Source organism: Arabidopsis lyrata, assembly GCF_000004255.2.
Source record: "Arabidopsis lyrata subsp. lyrata unplaced genomic scaffold ARALYscaffold_8, whole genome shotgun sequence".
NCBI classification, from domain to species: Eukaryota; Viridiplantae; Streptophyta; class Magnoliopsida; order Brassicales; family Brassicaceae; genus Arabidopsis; species Arabidopsis lyrata.
In genome coordinates this window covers 1,370-17,874 of record NW_003302548.1, presented here as the reverse complement: position 1 = coordinate 17,874, position 16,505 = coordinate 1,370, and the positions used below count along the sequence as shown (strand labels likewise).

Below are 16,505 nucleotides of genomic sequence, written 5' to 3'. Positions count from 1 at the left end.
AGAAAATATGTTTACAAGGTTTCTCCTTTAACACTATTTTCTATTCTCACTAAGTCTTGTTCCTTAATCACAGACCGATTAAGAACAATAACTCTCCTTAAAACCCTTAGCTCTCTTTAAGCCTCTAGTTCTCTATTTCTCTCAAACTAAGACTTAATAGCTAGGAATTCTCTCTCGTGATTGTGCTAAGCTTTCTGCAAGCCTTAGCACCCTATTTATACTAAATAGGTTGAGACCATACAACAGGTCGATTTCCAATTCTAAAACTAATTGGAATGGACAATTTCCTTTTTCTTTATGGAATAGGAAATTGTCATTTGTCTTCATGTTTTCCTTTTCTTCTTGCAAAAGGAAACTCTTCAGTCTTCTAGAATCTTCTCTAAGCTTCTAGTCTTCACTTCAAACCGCCATAACAAGATTCTGCATATTTCCTTAATCTTGTTCATGTTGCTCTGTTCTCTTGAGTTACTTCTTGACTTAGTTCAGGTACTCCTTCAGAAGCTGCATCTTCAATCTCCCCCTTTTTAATCTTGTGTCTCTCAAGCACCTGCATTTGAAATCTTCTATCTTTTGTAGACATTTTTCATCTCAAGCAATCACAAAATTTAAACACCCGAAGTTTAAAAACTTTTAGCAACATTGTCCAACACAAATTAACTCCCCCAGAATCTGAGAATCAAGCAACAATAAAGTCTGAAGTTTAAACAAAATTATCAAATAACTACTCCCCCACAACACATGAACTCCCCCAGAATCATAGCCATACTTCTTTTTCTCCCCCTGCTTGAGAGCTCAAGGTTAAAAACCAAACTTCCTACAATCTTTTAGACAAAGGATGACTGAGAACAAGTTGTTGGATTACTTCATTCATCTTGGAGATAGCCTGAGCTGTGTCTAACAAAGCCATAAACATTCCCTCTCTATCATCCTCATCAGGGTGAGGCAGGCGGATGCTCCCAATGTCCACAACAGTATAGCCTTGATACTCTGGATTAAACTGAGAAGAAGGTTCCGAGACATTTTGAGGAGCAGTTCTTGAAGTATTTGGCTGAGTGCTAGCTTTTGCTTTGCCCTTCATCCTTTCAGTGTAAGCTTGACCAGTTCTGACATCCTTTTTGTAGAACTTAGGAGTCACAAACTTTTCTCCAGAATAGATTGTCACTTCTTTTTGACTTATGAGCATCCCATATATGATTCGGGGAAACACCAACCATCTTTCATCCTTGTTCTGAAAAAGTGACATCACTTGATTAAAGATCATCTTACCAACATCAATTCTGATTCCATGAAAGATCTTGTAGATGAGCTGAGCTCTCTCAACTGAAACATAATCTGGATTAGAGGAAGGAATCCAATTCTGAGCAGTGATTCGTAGAAGAGCTCCAATTCGAGGAGAAAAATTCTTGAATACTAAATCATCCCAGCCAGTCTTCTCATCTTCACTTAGCAGTTCTGCAAGTTGTTCTTTTCCAACAGAATCAGCATCACTATCTGCCTTAAGTTCCTCTTTGGTTAAATCTTTAAAACCAAGAAATTTATTGATTTTATTTGGTGAAAACTCATAGTCATGCCCTCTGACAAACACACTGACCTTCTCAGCATTTTCTTCAGACTTTTCACAAGGAAGATTTGCATAAAATTCAGACACTACTTCCCGCACATAACTTCCAAGATTTGTCACTGTAGATTCCAATTTCGCATTCTTGATCAAGGTTAAGTAACCCCAAGAATCCTCTTTTTCTAAATCAATCAGGCGTTCCTCAATCAAGTTTCTATTTTTAAACAAATCATACCTTGCTCTAGCTTGAGATGATGAAAATAGCTTTGATCGAAAGCTTTTCTTGGAAGGACTTTTGCCTGAGCCTGAAGCCTTGATAGATTTGCTTTTCTTTGAAATTGGTTCAGCCTTCTTTTGTTTCTTCTTTGGAGGAGCTAGACCTAGCTGTTTAAAGACTCTTTTCTTACGAGCTTCCTTCTCCTTCTGATTTTTCTGAAACTGTTCTTCAACAGTCATTTCAGTTGGTTGAATCTCAACATCAGAGACATGAATTGCTTCGTCCCTTACTACTTCTTCAGTATTTTCTTCTTCTTTGTCAGAAAATTCTGGATCTGCATGTGGAAAAACTCGATTTTCCTCTCCTAGAATCACAGTATCCTCAGTTGATTTTGATTTCTCAGCCGAAATTTGGTCAGATCTGATGATGTCTTCATCGATTTGAGACACCCGTCGACTTGATTCCTTGATTTCACCACGAAGATCCTCAGATTTTTTAATTTCTTCTTCTGGCACAGTGTCTGTTGACACATCCTCTGTAGGTTTGACTCCATCGACTTGTTCAGAAAGTACCTCAGTTTCTCCATCAAGCTTCTTTGATTCTTCCTCAGGTTTCCTGATTTTCTCAGACTCGTTGCTTTTATTTTCTTCATTAGCTGTTGCAAATGAGTCATCTTCATCACCACAAGGAACAAGAGAAGGAGGCGCAGCAATAGATTCGTCAATCAGTTGCGGATTAGCTTCAACTCCATCAGAACGATCTTCTGCAGTTGTTCTTCTTCCACCGATTGGACCTCTGCGAGTAGCTTTCACCATTGTTGCGATTTGAGAGTTTTTCTCCAAGGATTTTCTTGCTTCTTCTTTTCTTAGGGTTTTCGAAAACTTTTCATTTCTTTGTTTTGCTCTTCTCCCAACGAATATTTTCACCAAGATTTGAGAAAATCCTTTTTATGATTGCATATCCTTTTTTTTTAAATTCAAAAACTCGATTTTTGCCAAAAACAAACCGGAATAAACCATTCTTGGAACTTCTAATGTGATAAACCAAACCAGAAATTTTGAATTGAACCGTATCTTCATAACCATATCAGCTCTCATGTTCTCTGACTGAGTCAGATCATAGTTCACATACTCCAAGTGAATTTCTTAATGTGACGAACCTGTTGAAGTCCAATGCCTTTGTAAAAATATCTGCCAGCTGAATCTCTGTCCCAACATGATCAATCTTAACCTTCTTTTCTTCAACCAATTCACAAATAAAGTGATGTCTTACATCAATGTGCTTGGTTCTTGAATGTTGAACCAGATTCTTTGAGATATCGATTGCACTCTGATTATCACAGTAGACTTGAAGAACTCCAGAGTCTATTCTATAATCTGCTAACATTTGCCGCATCCAAAGTAACTGTGTGCAACAACTTCCCATGGCAATATACTCAGATTCTGCGGTAGATATTGACACAGAATTTTGCTTCTTACTCAACCAAGCAATTAGATTGTTTCCAAGAAAGAAACATCCTCCGCTTGTACTCTTTCTGTCATTCACACTTCCTGCATAATCAGCATCACAGTAACCAACCAGATTTTGATTTGAGTTTTTTGAATACCAAATACCAAGATCTACAGTTCCTCTGACATACTTCAGAATTCTCTTCACAGCTTCAAGATGAGACTGTTTAGGCTTTGCTTGATATCTAGCACAAACTCCAACACTTAGACATAAATCAGGTCTGCTAGCTGTTAGATATAAGAGACTTCCAATCATTCCTCTGTAAGTTTTGACGTCTACATCTGTTCCATTTTCATCTCTTGATAATTTCAATGAGGTACTCATAGGAGTTTTAGCTTCTTTGCATTTATCCATTTGAAACTTCTTCAAGATCTTCTTAGCATAAGTACTCTGTGAGATGTAGATTCCTTCATCCGATTGAACTATCTGCAATCCCAAGAAATACTTCAATTCACCTACCAAACTCATTTCAAACTCTTTTGTCATGTTCTCTATAAACTGATCCACCAACTTCTGAGAAGTACTCCCGAAAATAATATCATCAACATAAATCTGCACCATCATGATCTCTTTGTTTTCTTCAAGAATAAACAAAGTTTTATCAACACTTCCTCTGTTGTAACCTTTCTCAAGCAGAAAGTTAGTCAGCCTTTCATACCATGCTCTAGGTGCTTGTTTGAGTCCATATAGAGCCTTCTTTAACTTGAAAACATACTCAGGCTTCATCATATCTTCAAATCCTTTAGGTTGCTCAACATATACTTCTTCTTGTAGTATACCATTTAGAAAAGCACTTTTAACATCCATTTGATGAACCGTGAAGTTAAGAATACAAGCCATTCCCAAGAAAAGTCTGATTGATTCAAGTCTTGCTACAGGTGCAAACGTTTCTTCAAAGTCAACACCTTAGATTTGATTATACCCTTGTGCTACCAATCTTGCTTTATTTCTGACAACTACTCCTTTTTCATCACTCTTGTTCTTAAAAATCCATTTGGTTCCTATAATATTTGTATCCGCAGGTCGTTTAACCAATTCCCAAACTTCATTTCTTTCGAACTGTTCTAGCTCTTCCTGCATAGCAATGATCCAGAAATTATCTTCAAGTGCTTCAACATGATTCTTTGGTTCAACGGATGAAACAAAGCATTGAAACTGCAAAGTTTCCCATTCTGCAAAATTACTTGTCATCTTCTTGAAATCAAGCTTTACACCTCTGGTTTTCATCGGATCTTGGAGATCTCCAATGATGTCTGATGATGAATGATTTTTGTGTACCTGAATTTTCTGAGCTTCTTTGTGACTATCTTCTTGTTCTACCGATGAACCATCCACTTTTTCTTTAACCTCTTTATTGGTTATCTCATCCGGTTCTGTGTCACTTTCTTCAAGTTCTTCACTAACCTTTGACACATAATGATCATCAAATACAACATTAACTGATTCCATAATAGCACACGTTCTTTTGTTGTAGATTCTGAATGCTGTACTAGTCTCTGAGTAACCCAGAAACATGCCTTCATCACTTTTGGAATCAAATTTTCCAAGGTAGTCTTTGTCATTCAGTATATAGCATCTGCATCCAAACACGTGAAAGTAGCTCAGATTCGGAGTCTTTCCTTTCCATAACTCATATGGAGTCTTCATCAAATCTCTTCTCACATAGACCCTATTGACGATATAGCATGATGTGTTTATTGCTTCTGCCCAAAACCTCTGTGGAACCTGATTTCCATGCATCATTGCTCTAGCCATCTCTTGAAGAGTTCTATTCTTCCTTTCTACAACCCCATTTTGTTGAGGTGTTCTTGGAGCTGAAAACTGATGAGCAATTTCATGCTTTTCACAAAAATCTTTCATGGACTCATTTTGAAATTCTCCACCATGATCACTTCTTATTCTTTTAATACCTCCTCTCTCATTGATAAGCTGAAGAGCCCATATTCTGAAACTATCTGCTGTGTCTGACTTCTCTCGAATGAATCTCACCCATGTATATCTAGAAAAATCGTCTACCAATACAAACACATACTTCTTCCCAGCTATGCTTTCAATTGGCATTGGCCCCATTAAATCCATATGTACCAAATCAAGTGCTGACTTAGTCTGAACATCTGGAACTTTCTTGTGCTGCACTTTGACTTGTTTCCCTTGATTACATGGTCCACACATCATCTTATCTTCATCTTTAAGCTTAGGAACTCCTCGGATAATTTCTTTGTCAACCAAAGTAGTCAGATTTCTTGTATTCATGTGACCTAGACGTTGATGCCATAGATTAAGGTTGTCTCGTGCAGAGAAACAGTTGGTTGTACGATTTTCCCACATGTAACAATTGTTTCCTGTTCTCTTACCTCCTAGAACAATGTCACCGGTTTCATCAAACGCTTTGCAATCTTCTTTAGTGAAAGTAACTTCTAGACCTTCGTCACACAACTGACTCACACTAATAAGATTAGCCTTTAATCCACGAACAAGATAGACATTCATCAGCTGAGGTAGCTCTACATCACTAGTTTTTCCTTTACCTTGTATGTCTCCATGACCTCCATCACCAAAAGTTACTTTACCTCCTTTGATTTTCTTGATGTCTTGTAAGTAATCTTTTGTGCCTGTCATGTGGCGTGAACACCCACTATCAAAGTACCAAGGACTCTTTTCTCGCATTCCTCTGTGACTAACGCCATGTTGCATCTAAAACCAAGTCCTGCTCTACTTCTTGTATCTCTTTCTGCAGTTCTTCTGACTAGAGTTGGATATAGATCAATTTTCTTTACCCAGATTTGATGTTTATATCCATTCCATGTAAACTTCCTTTGATACCTGAGTTTTCCCACTTTCTCCCAGTACTTGTAACAATGAATCTTTATGTGCCCAATCTTTCCACAGAAATAGCATCCGATGCCTTTGAAAATACTTTTTCTTGATTCATCTTGTGCATGATGAGATATTCCTCCAGACACAAACTTGGTTTGACCTGTGCTTGTTTCTCCATGACCAGTGTACCCTAGTCCTCTGTTTTTTTTTTCCGTCCTTCCATAGCTTAGAATCTGATCTAGTTGTTTTGTTCCAGCAAACATGTGAATCTTCCGATGTTGTTGATTAAGTTCTGTTTGTAGTCCTGCAGATATCTTCCTTTCAGCGATCAGTTCTTTCTCCAAATTATCAGCTTTAGCAGACAAGCTTAGTTTTTCTTTCATCAAACTCAAACTTTCTTTGCTAATCTTCTTTTCATCTTCTAGTTGATTCTGTAATAGTTCAACAAGTGATTCGAGACGTATCTTTTCTTTCAGCAAATCTTGATTTTCTGTTCCAAGTTTAATCAAAGTTTCTCTCACCTCTTTGTAACTTTCAACAAAATTCACTTGTTGTTCTTCATCTGATTCAGAGTCAGTTTCTTCTTCACCTTCAACAAACTCAGTAATGCCTATCAATGCTACATAATTTAAGATGTCTTCTTCCTCACTCTCTTCCTCAGATTCTTCTTCAATACCAATCATTGATTTCTCATTTCGACTACTGATACAATCATCTTGAGCATGTCCCATTCCTTTGCATGTTGTGCATTTAGTTTCTCGTTTCTTGACTGTTGGACATTCACGAATAAAGTGTCCATACCCTTTACATTCATGACATTGCATGTCAGCTTTCTTTGACGGTTTGGTATCGTCATAATTCTTTTTGAATGATCCAAACTTCTTCTGTCCTTGTCCTTGTTCTGCTCTCTTCAACAACTGATCAAACCTTCGAACTAACAGACTCAATGAATCTTCTTCTTCTGTTTGAGATTTGCTTTCACAAGATATCAACGCCAACCCTTTTGGTTTCTTAGTTCCTCCTAATTCAAGCTCATGAGCCTGAAGCATCCCTACAACTTCAGCAAAACTGAGAGTATCAGTATTATTTGACACTGTTAGAGCTGTTTTGTACGCCATAAATCTCGGAGGTAGACATCTTAGAAATTTCTTGACCAACTTCTTGTCTTTATACTTCTTCCCAAGAGTTAAAGCTTCTTGCGCCAATGAACTTAGTTTAGAGCTAAAATCAGAGATTGAATCTTGCTCATTCATCTTCAGATTCTCGAATCTTGAAGCTATTAAATCTTTTCTTGAAGTCTGAACCTTAATCGTTCCCTCATAGTGTGTTTGCAGAATATCCCAAGCTTCCTTAGCAGTTTCACAGCCCTGAATGAAGTCAAATTGTTTCCTTCCAACACTGCAGTGAATAGCTGTGAGAGCTCTAGCATTGAATTTAGACTTTTTCTTCTCATCTTCAGTCCAGTCTGACTCGGGTTTGGATGTGAAGCTTCCATCTTCATTCTTAATTTGTGGTTCTTTCCATTCTTCCAAGACAGCTTTCCAAGCTAACACATCTATCCCTCTTATCACAGATTTGATTCTTGACTTCCAAAAACCATAGTTACAATCGTCTAGAACAACCTTCGCGTTTTTAAGCAGTTCTTGATAGCTCTCCATCTTTTCCACAAGACCTCACCTGTATGTAATCTTCACAAGCGACCGCTCTGATACCAATTGTAAATGCAAGAGCTACTAAGTTTTGAATTAGTTCACGATGCAACTCAGAATTTCTCAAAAACTCTTTCGATTAATAGAAAATATGTTTACAAGGTTTCTCCTTTAACACTATTTTCTATTCTCACTAAGTCTTGTTCCTTAATCACAGACCGATTAAGAACAATAACTCTCCTTAAAACCCTTAGCTCTCTTTAAGCCTCTAGTTCTCTATTTCTCTCAAACTAAGACTTAATAGCTAGGAATTCTCTCTCGTGATTGTGCTAAGCTTTCTGCAAGCCTTAGCACCCTATTTATACTAAATAGGTTGAGACCATACAACAGGTCGATTTCCAATTCTAAAACTAATTGGAATGGACAATTTCCTTTTTCTTTATGGAATAGGAAATTGTCCTTTGTCTTCATGTTTTCCTTTTCTTCTTGCAAAAGGAAACTCTTCAGTCTTCTAGAATCTTCTCTAAGTTTCTAGTCTTCACTTCAAACCGCCATAACAAGATTCTGCATATTTCCTTAATCTTGTTCATGTTGCTCTGTTCGCTTGAGTTACTTCTTGACTTAGTTCAGGTACTCCTTCAGAAGCTGCATCTTCACCATCTGCAAAGGCCAACGCCCATTTTGTGAGAGAGCTTCGACTCCGTATTAAAGAAGTCCAACGAGCACTTGCACTTGCAGATTCACTTAAAAATCCAAAAGCTGTTTAATTATTATTAACTGTTCCACATTTTCCAATGGTTCGCTAGGTGAAATAAGCAAGAGGAAGCTTAGTTTTGAATGCCTGGCGTTGCACATGACAAACCAGACTGAGGCCGTGTTGTTTTTATGCTTTTCGTGGACTCCAATTCTACCCATTATATTAGTATACTTTCGGGGATCTGAATCCTACCCTGGAGACTGAAGTATGCCTTACCATTAATGCAAGAAGATCACTTAAGACGAAAGAATTTTCTTCTAGCATGGAAGATCTCAGATTCAGATGTAGATGCAGTGTCTTGAGGATTACTTATTACTAGTTCCAGACTGGGATATCTCCTAAATATGCATTCCATCTCTACAAACTCGAGCGAAGACAACAAACACAGATGCTCGGACGAGAGACTCATTTTTCCCCAATAACCTATTAAATTCTGTAAAAAAAACAAACACAATATGAGTGGAATAATTCTATATAACACATTTCTTAATGTATGGGTTTGAGCAAGTCATTACCAAGATTAGGGATCTTAGTTTCGGACAGCTTGGAAGAAACATTAGCAGCCTGTCAAAAAAGGAAAAATAGCAAAGACCTACTTCCAATTGGTACAGGTTGCAAAACTGGGGTAATGGCACCACATTCATGAAGTACTACACACAAAAAATGGAGATAAGTAGATTCACACACGTACGAAAGAGCATTATATATTTATCTATGAATTGCAAAGACGTGTATACCAAGAAAGATGCGCGAGAGAGGTTCATATCTCTTACTCCAGATAAACTGGTGAAAAATTTACGGTCTTGATCATCACCCCGGATAAAAAAGCTGCCAAGAAGATTGACCTTGTTTAAGGAACCCAAATTGGTTATGGTTTTAATAGTTGTTCTTTCATCTTCGATATTCAAATACTTGAGTCTAGGGGCATCAATCAAAAACCCCCCCTGGCCATAACCCCTAACCACAAGGACATCAACCTCCCCATAATACTCGGATTGTCTTCTAAGTTGGAATTTTATACGGAGACTGGTTAGTGTCTGGGAACGCACTCTTAAATACTTAACATTATCACCTACTCTTCTAACAATGGTCAAATCTTCAAGCACGGGGATATATGAGATTAGCGACTCTAGACTTGTCTCATTTGAATATACGTTGAGTTCTAGACGCAGAGTCTTAAGACGAGGTAATGATACAGACGACGATTCCTCAAAACTAGTACTAAACAACACGCGACTGAGTCTTAAGTAAACTAACGTCTGACAGACAAAGAGGCTTACGGGCATGATCACTTCCAAACACTTACGCTTCAGAAAGCGCTCAACATCAAGATGCTTAAGTTTTCCCTTAGCCACGAAATCTATCCAACGCGTGACACAAAACTGGTTGTGATTCTCATTCTCATCCTGGTGAATACTTAGCTTGAGCTTGTGCAAGCATAACTCGTTTTCTCTTGAGAAATCTAAGCACTTGTTGACAAAACTCGAGAAAGCATTGAAATCTAAGAACTCACAAGAGTCCAAATCCAAACCAGGAACCAAAAGCCAGAGACTTCTCCACCTATTGGACAAAACACTTGTCCTAACAGCTTCCTTTGTTGGAAGATAAAAGAGTATCTCAGAAATCAAAGTGTCTGGTAATTTGCTGATCATATCATCATCCTCTCTTTTAGCTTTATTTTCCTCCATTAAAACTCCTGTTGCAGAATTGGACCACAGATTATGCGCAGTAGTGACAACCTTGGATACGTTAAGGCATGAATTTAGCAACGAATTTTGACATTCCTATGAACAATCCAATCCAATACGAAAATTAACACAAATTAAAAAGTATTCTTACCCATTTTTGGTATACTTTGTGCACTTTGAATCCTACCCTGGAGACTGAAGTATATCTTACCCTTACGCTCACCAAAGGTTCTTCTAACTATAGCTATGCAATCAACAGGGTTACCAACCCGAGTCTTGCCATGGTATCTTATGTAGACGATTGCATTTTTTTTTTAAGAGAAGAAGATGGTCCACACACGACCAATACTAAAACCATGAAATACTTAACCGGGACAAACCGGGTAATTGTTAAAAGAGACTAAGGATATTGATGCGATCCTATTACAATAACGAGTCAAAGCCTCATCGTTTTCGGTACTCATCTTTGTGCTCGTCCTCGAGTCTTGGAAATTTTCGGAGTGGTTGGTAGAAACAAAAAAACGTGATATCACGTTTAGAGAGTGTTTGCGTTAATTCAGCGGCTGATATTGAGGAACTACCTAACGTTACGATGCTAGAGTTTGAGGCGCTGCAAATCTAAAATTATTTATTTTTATTTCCTTTTAAATAAATGCTAAAATTGTATTAGGGAAACAAAAAACTCATTTATTTTTATTTTGGACGTTTAATATCCAAGATTTTTTGGTTTGAGCAAAAATACCTCATCTTTAATTTGTTGGTGGATTCGTAACCATGACTTAAAAGACGTGAACGACCGTTACAGAATCGTTTAACGACGTTAAATTTTAAACCCCCACTAGGTCAAAACCCGCGCTACGCCGCGGGGTGTTTTTTTGTAAATAATTTTTGTTACTAATATTTTTTGTTACTAATGATTTTTGCTTCAACTAAAATTCTGCAGCACAAGATCCACAATGAAACTTGAAATTTTGGTTTACACAATGAAAGTTGTCCTGCTTCTCATGTAACACAAATATTTGTATCCAAACTTGAATTTAAACGATAAATAAATAACATATGTATAGAAAATTAAAAACAAGAGGAAGATATACAAAAACATTAAATACATCTTATTAGAACAGAGTATAATCGTAATCTCTTCCCTTTTCCCAGACGTTTGGCCGCTACGTACCACAGAAATAGCTCCCATCCGGAGAACATTCATCTAGTCAAGTTTCTTCTGCGCATAATTCCGTTACTACACCAGGATTTAGTATTATCTTATGGTTTCTCAAATCAAGACCCTACTTTAGATATGGAAAAAAAGCTGCCTGAACAGAATAGCTTATGGGATTCCATGGCTCTTGCCTTTGAAATGTTTGGTAGAGCATTTTCTGTGTCTGAGTCTTTGTTTCCTACTGACGTCTGCCAATGCACGCTAGAGGTAACCATTCCCTTCACAGATAGATCCTCTCATTTCTCTAATATGCTTTGTTTCTCAAGTTGGTGCATCCTGATATTAGGTTCTAAGGAAAGTAATGGATGTCTTAGCATCCAAGGGCCTGCTTGTCGAAGACCGATTTATGTGGAGGTATGTCTGAAAGGGCTTTTCAACTATGTTCTTGGTTTTGTGGAGAATACAATTTATTCCTCTTTTTTCCTGGGTTACATTAGACTTCTTGTTCCCCTTAGGTAATATTGATTTCTTATTTTTCTGCAGATTTTATTCATGCCTTCTAGACTGTGTGCATGAGGTCCTTACAAATATCAAATGTCCTGTTTCTGATCACGTAAGTGGGTTCTTGATAGCCTTTGCTCCTCTTAGCCCTAGATAAGTGATTTTCTGGTTTTATGCAGACTTTTTTCCTTTGTTTAAGCACAAGTTGTAATGTTGCAGGTCTCAAGTTTCATAGCAGCATTGAGAATGTTTTTCTGTTTTGGACTTACTGGCCCACCCCAGTTCTCTCATTCTGATGTTGTTCACAAAGATAAGCAATTAAATGTCATGCTTTCCACATTGATTTCTGGAGTAAGTAAGAACGCCAAGAATAATCCTTATAGGCCACCCCACTTGCGCAAGAGGGATGTTTTGAACACTAAGCAGCCAGTGTCTTGTGACTGGCGGCACCTGTCTGCTCATGATTCTGGTAGTTGTGATGTTATATCATCAGATTCTGATTTTAGTGACAGTGATGGTTCCGTACGGGATTCTTATTGTGCCCAAAGCTCGAAGGTTAGAATAGCTGCCATTGTTTGCATACAGGTGAGTAACAATGTTGTATTCTTAATTGTTTTTCATCATCTACTTAACTTTTCAGTGAAAATTACTTATTCAATTTCATATTCTCCTGTAAAGGATCTTTGCCAGGCTGATTCAAAGTCATTTACCACTCAGTGGATGGATCTCTTTCCAACCAGTGATGTACTCAAGCCAAGGTGGAAAATTTTACCTTTTGTCACCATATTAAAATGTTTTCTTGTCTCCTTAACTTTCTGAGATCATTAACAGGAAGTTTGAAGCTACTCTAATGACCTGCTTGCTTTTTGATCCTCATTTGAAGGTGGTTATTCTTGTCCCTTTAAGTCATTAAGGCACATATTTCGATTTGTTCTCCATTTTTTTTTTTTTGACATCCGATGTTGTTCTCCATTTTCACCTTCTCAATATCTTTTGAGGACAGCCTATCAAAGATTCTGGAGGTTTATTTGGTTCGTGGTTAGGGTCACTTAGTAATGATCTTAATATACTACCTATTAACTACATTGATTGGAGGAAAGTTCCCAATTACAGAAAAGAGATGGTTTGGAAGGTGATTCATAACACTTAAGTATTATCTATAATTTATCTACAATTTTAGGAAAGTATCATTCCAAGGACTGAAATTTGAACAGAGTCATTTTATTTGGATTTCACTTGGAACTGGCATGTAAACTTGTATGATAGTCATTGTATAGTTTAGAATAATCAATACCTTTTAGTCTCCTCTTGTCTATAAGTCCCCTCAATTAGTGGAATCTGTTTTAAGAATTCAAAGTAACTTGGAAGAAACCATTGTTTGATGAGTTTATGAAAGCATGAGACAATGTTGTAGTTTGCTATAGATTAGGTAAGAACCTGTCCTGAGATTTTGCTTTTTTTTGTCATGCAGCTAAACGAGTTGAGTCTGCTGTTCAGAGTCTTAAGGAAGAAATTGGGGAGCATGTGTGTGTACCACCTTCTTCTACTGTTCTTTTGAGGTTTGCCATTTTCTCTTAGTAGGGAACTAAGTGTGATGTTAGGGACGGGAAGGATGTGAAGGAACTCGTAGCTTATACTCAGAAGAATCTGGAATATATTGACATTACATAGAAGAAACTGAAATTGAGTGAGTACCTTTATTTTTTATATATCAAACAATGTTCTTGTTTTTTTTTTTTTTTTTTTTTTAACAGCTAATTTCAATATATTAACCAGAAGTTACAAAATCATTGTGAATAGTAGTAGCAATCAAGCTAGGTACATGTAAAAAGCTTTGAAACAGAGGTCTAGTAGGAGAGTTGTCTCTTGCTAATTGATCAGCAGGTTGATTGCTCGCTCTTGATGTTTAAACGATTTATATGTCCTCAAATTTCAGCTTCCAATGATACACATCCCTGAGCCAATTGAATGAAGCAAAATGTAATTGTCGTTGATTTATAAGATCCACAAGTTGCTTATTGTCTCCTTCAAAAATAACCCTGCGGAATCCCTTTGTCCAAGCATGTTGCATAGCTATTAGAAGTGCCTGCCACTCACTCTCTAAAGCAGTTGATGTCACTAAACCAATGGCTTGACCTGCTCCTCTAAAATTGCCACTATCATCTCGAAACACCCATCCTGCTTTGGATGGAACATTACTGTTGAGAAAAGAGCCATCATAGTTACATTTTATCCATCCATTTGTTGCTTTCTTCCATTGTGTTGATCTTGAAGATTGCCGAAATGTTGATACATTGGGCGCAGGTTCATGAAGCTGTTGGAGATACTCATTGGCAGCCATCCAGTCTCTAGCATCATTATTAGCCAAAGCGATACCGTTTTCCCATGAAAGATTCTGCTGTTGGAACACAAGAAGATTTCTACTCTTCCAGATTCTCCACAAAATCCAAAGACCTACTTGGTGGATATCCGGGTTGATGGAAGCTATGTGGCCAGAGAGGATTGCATCCATTTTTGCTTCCAAAGATTGATGCGGATCAAACAAACAGTGATGTGAAAAGCCTGAAGCTCTCCAAATAGATTGGGCATAGAAACAATCAAAAAAGAGATGTTTGGTCGTTTCTTCTGCCTGACAGCATCTGCGGCAGATGGGTTGATTAGTAATATGACGCTTGCGTAATGTTTCTCCTGTGGCAAGAGCTTCAGATATGAGTCGCCAAATAAAGTGCTTGATCTTTGGTGCAGTACGGAGCTTCCATGTTGCTTCTTTTAGCCTTAGATTTCCCGGGAGTAATGTTCTTGTATTTTCTATTTGATTTTTTAAACACTAAACATGATACTGTATTGTCTTATCCTTATTTATAATACTATTTGTGAGTGTTTTAGTTTAAAATTTTAATTTTAATTTTGTTTTTCTAATAAAGAAAACTGCACATTACATACGTCGGTTTTAAAATCACGTTAACGTAAAATTTTAAGTCATAATTTAACCGACGCTAAAGCAAAAAAAAACTGATGTTAAACATTTGACGTTTATATTAACGTTAGTTTTAGAAATGAAGCAAAAAAAGTTTACGTCATCCCTTGTTACGTCATTTTTTAAAGTGATGTTGTATTATTAGCATCACTTTAGTACCGACGTAAAGGCTTTTTAAATCTGACGTTAAAAGCCTTATATTTTGTAGTGTACTCTGTACTATTAGAGAGGTCGTTTGAATTCTTAACTTTTGCAATTTGTTGGTTTTAAAATTTATTTTCAAAACGATATCATTTTAAAATGTATTAAAAATACATAGTCTTCAACACGATGAAGTACAACAAAATATAGAAATATCACTTAGCAGATAAATTTTGAATTTACAAATTTACATTTTTTAAAAAGAAAAAATTATAGTTATAAAAATTAGAGACTTAAAACCTCACCAAACAAAAAATAAATTATATAGAGACTTAAAAGGTTTGTGTTTTTGGGACGGTAAAAAGGTTGTGATCGAACAAAAAGCAGAACTCTCGTACTACCAACATGTGGAAGGACATACAAAGGGAGACGCCACTGGTTGGTGCATGACGGAGTGTAACATCCCGGTTTAAGGTCCATGCGGCCGGGGAGGTTTACTAATCGTGATTTTATCACTACTTATTATCACTTTCTATGTTTTATCTTTTTTCGCAATTCTCTAAAATAATTCAAAATTAAGTAGCACACACAAATTACTCCTCAATATTTTATCTAGAGAAACTACATGATATACCAAATCAGAAAGAACCCCTAATTTCCAAACTGTGAAATATTTCCTTTACATATTTCTTGAGTGTAAATGCAAAAAAGTCGAGATTCTACTATATAAACAGAACAACATTAATTTCTATTTTTTCCATTGTTAAAATATGATACCCTCTAATGGTTTTTTTTTTTTTTTTTTGGGCAAATCCTCTAATGGTATAAGACCATGATTATTGCTAGAGACTCTAATGAGTCTCTTTAGAATATTTTTAATCAAAAAAATTGGTTTTACGAAAGTTGAGAGACTCAATAAGTTTCTGAAAAAATCAGATGTACAATAGAGTCTCTTTAAATTTAAATTTATGAAAACTTTTGTATAAAATGTGATAAAAGATCTTGGGTTTAACTTGAAACACACACTTCCATCTACTTATCATAAACACAAAGTTTTGAAACAAAATTGACGTAAACTACACAATGGTGGAAAGCAAACAGACCTTGAATCTTGTTTTGAAACATCATGTGGAACCTTGATGTCTCTATACTAAAGTCTGCAAATAAAGACGAAGATTGAACTCTGCTTCTCAGAAACTGAATCATGAACTAAGTTAAGTGGAACTCTATCAATGATACACACACACGAGTTATAGCAAGATATGGCTAAGATGACATAGGATAGCAAATATCAGGCTTGTAACATTAAGGAGAATAATCAAGTATGACAGACAATAAAGTAATCTAGTTTCAAATTAAGACAGGGTTCAGGGTTCAGGGTTCAGGGTTCAGGGTTCAGGGTTCAGGGTTCAGGGTTCAGGGTTCAGGGTTCAGGGTTCAGGGTTCAGGGTTCAGGGTTCAGGGTTCAGGGTTCAGGGTTCAGGGTTCAGGGTTCAGGGTTCAGGGTTCAGGGTTCAGGGTTCAGGGTTCAG

At 36.9% G+C, this 16,505-nt stretch overlaps 3 protein-coding genes across 5 annotated transcripts; 1 reads left to right on the top strand and 2 right to left on the bottom strand.

Annotated features, from left to right (window-relative positions):
- Positions 1-814: 814 nt before the first annotated feature.
- Positions 815-2,590, bottom strand: LOC110229957. The gene has a single exon (XM_021031221.1). It carries the CDS (start codon positions 2,588-2,590, stop codon positions 815-817), a length of 1,776 nt encoding a protein of 591 aa, XP_020886880.1.
- A 5,279-nt stretch (positions 2,591-7,869) lies between these two features.
- Positions 7,870-10,696, bottom strand: LOC9301173 (putative FBD-associated F-box protein At5g22720). 3 transcript variants are annotated; one of them, XM_021031819.1, is made up of 5 exons: positions 10,347-10,696; positions 9,245-10,203; positions 9,023-9,157; positions 8,724-8,940; positions 7,870-8,410 (listed from the first exon to the last, which is right to left on the bottom strand). In XM_021031819.1, the coding sequence occupies exons 1-4, from the start codon at positions 10,348-10,350 to the stop codon at positions 8,740-8,742; spliced, it is 1,299 nt and encodes a 432-aa protein (XP_020887478.1). In that variant the 5' UTR covers positions 10,351-10,696; the 3' UTR covers positions 7,870-8,410; positions 8,724-8,739. The 3 variants fall into 3 exon arrangements, with proteins under 3 accessions (XP_020887478.1, XP_020887487.1, XP_020887474.1); XM_021031828.1 differs by having other exon boundaries at positions 7,870-8,940; positions 9,245-10,246; XM_021031815.1 differs by having other exon boundaries at positions 7,870-8,940.
- A 482-nt stretch (positions 10,697-11,178) lies between these two features.
- LOC9301172 lies at positions 11,179-13,735 on the top strand. Its single transcript, XM_002865052.2, has 9 exons — positions 11,179-11,201; positions 11,315-11,621; positions 11,701-11,768; positions 11,898-11,967; positions 12,075-12,440; positions 12,534-12,613; positions 12,687-12,738; positions 12,859-12,987; positions 13,327-13,735. The coding sequence occupies exons 1-9, from the start codon at positions 11,179-11,181 to the stop codon at positions 13,411-13,413; spliced, it is 1,182 nt and encodes a 393-aa protein (XP_002865098.2). The 3' UTR covers positions 13,414-13,735.
- Positions 13,736-16,505: the final 2,770 nt, after the last annotated feature.

What these genes read in the sequence shown, in the direction of transcription:
- LOC110229957 (XM_021031221.1), bottom strand. Translation starts at nt 2,590, where the DNA reads ATGGTGAAAGCTACTCGCAGAGGTCCAATCGGTGGAAGAAGAACAACT.
- LOC9301173 (XM_021031815.1), bottom strand. An exon ending in TCTCTCGCGCATCTTTCTTG is followed by an intron (nt 9,158 to 9,244) that starts GTATACACGTCT and finishes TTTTGTGTGTAG; the next exon opens with TACTTCATGAATGTGGTGCC. An exon ending in AACTAAGATCCCTAATCTTG is followed by an intron (nt 8,941 to 9,022) that starts GTAATGACTTGC and finishes TTTTTTTTACAG; the next exon opens with AATTTAATAGGTTATTGGGG.
- LOC9301172 (XM_002865052.2), top strand. Translation starts at nt 11,179, where the DNA reads ATGAAAGTTGTCCTGCTTCTCAT. An exon ending in TCTGCCAATGCACGCTAGAG is followed by an intron (nt 11,622 to 11,700) that starts GTAACCATTCCC and finishes TCCTGATATTAG; the next exon opens with GTTCTAAGGAAAGTAATGGA. An exon ending in GAAAAGAGATGGTTTGGAAG is followed by an intron (nt 12,988 to 13,326) that starts GTGATTCATAAC and finishes TTTGTCATGCAG; the next exon opens with CTAAACGAGTTGAGTCTGCT.